Source organism: Bactrocera neohumeralis, unplaced genomic scaffold, assembly GCF_024586455.1.
Source record: "Bactrocera neohumeralis isolate Rockhampton unplaced genomic scaffold, APGP_CSIRO_Bneo_wtdbg2-racon-allhic-juicebox.fasta_v2 cluster09, whole genome shotgun sequence".
NCBI classification, from domain to species: Eukaryota; Metazoa; Arthropoda; class Insecta; order Diptera; family Tephritidae; genus Bactrocera; species Bactrocera neohumeralis.
The window spans coordinates 35,664,076-35,668,162 of record NW_026089622.1 but is presented as its reverse complement, the minus strand read 5'-3'; the positions used below and the strand labels follow the sequence as shown (position 1 = coordinate 35,668,162).

Sequence of the window (4,087 nt, the reverse complement as noted above, 5' to 3'; positions counted from 1 at the left end):
GTTCATATATGAGCGTAAATACAACACGTATTTCCATACAAATGTATGTAAACTAGCCTAGGCCTAGCCAAGCACCATTGGTCTCGACTAAGTGTATCAGACCGTTGGTCTCGACCAGGGTTAAGTATGGCGAACCATGACATTGATCTCAATATACAGTCGAATATCGAAAATGTTTACCAAAATGCCCCAAGGGCAATTAAATTTTTCGAATTACTAATTTTTTCAACTCATCTCAATATTAAATAATATATATATATTTTAATGGCTAACTTACATTACACTTTATACCCTTTTGTCAAGATGTTGATGCTTTCAACAGCTGCTTCGAAATCTACACGAAATATACACAATCTTAATCATTATTGCAAACATCAATATTATATTCCACCTTCGACATTGTCAATTAAGCCTATCGAATAGCGTCGTATTAAAAACTATTTGAATTGTAAAACCGTAAGGACCAGATTTTTACCCGGCCAAGGAATGTCACCTAGTCAGCGTAGATTGAGATACTTATGGGCAGGTATTCTGATGCTAGTCTGACGAAGGCTAGAATAAGTCACCAGGTTATCAGAAAGGCTAGCGATGGTAATTTCGGGCGAGTTATTAGAAGTGTCGTAATAAATATTCTGATACTTCTTACACTGAACAGAATGGGAGTCATTATTCCTATTATGCCTCTTGAAGATCGCTAATGTCATTGATGTGGCATTCATTTTTGGTGCCGTCGTAAGAGCTTAATTTGTGCTAATTTCACAACCGTATAGATAACAGTATGAAACCCTTAGATCTATGTATTCGAATAGGGATCAAATTGCCTTAATAGCACCGAGGAGGAGTCTACTGGGCCTGGATTCTCTGTGACTGAGGAGAGGGCACAATAGACCTTAGGTCGCGGTACATGCCACACACACATTATCCAATTTTAATATCCATTCATATGCAGCCCTGCTGCTCCTTCGCTACAGTCAAATTAATTACTAATGACTTTTTTATTGCTTGTATGAACATCAGAATGCCGGACAGACATATGGACACCATATTTTTCGTTTGATATATCTATTCGATTGAATTTAGGTATTACAAATAAATATTTTTCTCAGAGAAAAAACTATGAAAACAAAACGAGGAAATGATATTCTGCTTCATCCAATGACTGTTATAATTCTGCATAGAATCGAGCCTACGCGCCATAAATATGGAAGTTTTTGATTAAACCTTTATTGCCCATTTTTCTTCTTGTTTAATGGTGCCGATACTGCTTACGCGGTTATAGCCGAGTTAGCAACAGCGCGCCAATCGTATCTTCTTTTAGCATTTTGGCGCCAATTCGAGACACCAATTGCAGCCAGGTCCTTCTCCAACGGATTGGAAGGTCTTCCTCTGGATTCCCCGGCGGGTACTGCGTCGAGTACTTTCAGAGCTGGAGTGTTTTCATCCATACGGACGACATGACCTAGCCAACGCAGCTGCTTAACTTCTCAATTGCCTACTCAGTCCGAAGTAGCACCTAAATTTATGAATTTGTATAGTCTCATTAATATTGTAATTAACAAATCAATCTTCGTGCTTTTAATTTTATTAAGTTTGCGGATATATTTTATAATTTAATTACCTAGACAAAAACGCAAATGCGTTTGGTTTGAATTGCAAACGTCAAAATTTCACTTTTCATTTGACACCATAGGACATTTTCACCCAATCTCAACACAGATAAAAATGTTACCGTTTGCAACACAGAAAAAAAAATTTACCTGTATTCCACATAAGCGGGAGATGAGAGGGGGAAATTAATTATTCCCGATACTTTCTTGACAGAGTGTAAATATCGCGGGAGATTAGAGCAACAATTGAATAAATGTCAGCTATAACAAAGGAACGTATTTCCTATAATTACAGCATTTTTTTCCAATAAACGCTACCTCCATTTTGGAAAAAGAAAACGTTATTTTTTGAACGCAGGGTGTATAATGGTGACTCATGCTCTTAAACGCGTACGAACATTATCACCACAGACCACCGGAATACATCAAATATGTAAACAAATGATGTTTTAAGTAATAAGAGTCAATTGTAATTTGAAAAGTAAAAATAATGACATACTATTATAACTATTTACAATTTAAAGATTTATATTTCAGTTGATAGAAATTTATTGTTAAATGCTTTATATAAATTATTTATGTTTTCTTGCACATCAAAATTATTACTTTATAACTACTAAGCTTTTGTGTGCCAATTTTCCAATAACGACTCATTTAAACCACATAATATCAAATAAAACGATTTAAAAATGTAGACAGTTTTTTAATTTTGCAAATGACGTCACTAAAGAGATATTATCTATTTAAGTGACAAAAATAAAATAATTGATTTTAATGTACCAAATTGTTTATAAATAAAAAAAAACTGCAAATCTCTATGAACATTCCTCTTGGCTTTTCCTTACGCATCTAGCTACTTTTCTTTTAAAATCCGGATACGACTCTCTCCACTCCTTAGCAGCATCAACATTAGCTGGAGATCCATCGTTTGGATCAGCCAGCATTGATATCACAGATATCATTATCGTTTCAACGTTACATACATCTCCGTTCTTTTCAATGTTAGGATGCCAAATTTCTGTCACGAACTTCATTCGTGGAGGACGTAAGGGGTACTCTTTCGGAAAATACAAATGCGCTTTAAAGAAACCTCCTTCACTGCAAATAAAATAAAGTAAGTATAGTATTTCTTGACTTAAGCACCTGTACAGTATAAGTGAATAACAATAAAAACTTAAAGAAAACAAATTTCGTATTGTTAACCCTCATCGAGACCCTCGGGTCTGGCCAGGCATATTTTGTTTTTAAATGTTATTTAAATATATTTAGAGTGTAGCAAACGACTTGCGCTTCCAGGTAGCTTCCTAGAATTTTATTGTCTATAGAATTCAGAAAAAAAATTCAAGGATATCGTATCGAAAAGGACGAAAAAAGGATATTATAATATTACACCTTAGTGCACCAATGGTGCTTGGCTAGACCCCATATATTTCGTATGAAAATATATGAACTTTGGTATGTTCCTATCACTTCGCACGGTTGATTTATCTGTTTTCATGTTCGTTCAGTGGCGTAGCTACAACTTCGGGCGCCCGGGGCCAAGGATGTTTTGCCGCCCCCTTTATCTACCTACCTACAAGTTTCATTAGGTGGTTCGAACAAAAGTGAATTTTTACAAAATATCTTCGATATTAAGTATATAAAATTTAGGAACTAGAAGTCAAAGCCAAAAATTAGTGCGAGCAGTGGGGTGTTACTATTATCAAGAGAATTCGGAAGAAGCGAAATATGTCTGGGGAAATATCTAAAGATGCTGGTTTAAATTCAGAAGAAGAAATGCGTCGCTGTATGATCGAAATTCTGGATAAGCTATCAATGGAAATATCCACCCGTTTCACAAATTTGGAAAAGCTTAATGACCGTTTTGGTTTTCTTTGTGATTTTGAACAAATTATAGAACTAACCAGAGACTCATACAATGACAAACTCGTCGAAATTAAAGAAAAATGCCAGCAACTTGCCGAATCCTATCCAGATGACTTGGATAACGAAGATTTATACAGTGACATCCAAGACATCCTACTTTTATTAAGGAGAGCGAAGAAAAACGAAGAACAAATTGGATTTTCGCCAGAAAAAGTTTTGTTATACATTTCTTCAATGGGACTGGAAGCCTACAAGACGTTAGCGACAGCTTTAAGAATACTACTCAGTATACCTGTATCAGTTGCATCTTGTGAAAGATCTTTTAGCAAACTTAAATTGATCAAATCTTACTAGAGATCGACCATGAGTCAGAGTAGACTGACCAACCTTGCGATTCTCTCAATAGAATGTGAAACTGCTTCAACTTTAAATTACAATGATATGATATGTGATTTTGCAGCGATCAAAGCTAGAAAAGTGCATCTTTAAGTTCTATCACTATTTTTAAGAAAGATATAAGCCAAAAGATATAAGAAAAATTCAAATACTGAAGAGTATTCGAGTAAAAATTAATATTTTTCATTGTTATTCAGATTATTACATTGTGAGTGTAC

The 4,087-nt window shown here is 35.0% G+C and overlaps 1 protein-coding gene across 1 annotated transcript in view; it reads right to left on the bottom strand.

The window, feature by feature from the left end:
- Positions 1-2,114: 2,114 nt before the first annotated feature.
- Positions 2,115-4,087, bottom strand: part of LOC126764251 (ubiquitin-conjugating enzyme E2 G1-like) — an 88,283-nt gene continuing 86,310 nt past the window's right edge. Inside the window, exon 2 of the mRNA XM_050482060.1 lies at positions 2,115-2,705. Coding sequence (XP_050338017.1) covers positions 2,423-2,641 — 219 coding nt within the window. The 5' untranslated portion in view covers positions 2,642-2,705 and the 3' untranslated portion in view covers positions 2,115-2,422. The remainder of the gene's footprint in view (positions 2,706-4,087) is intronic.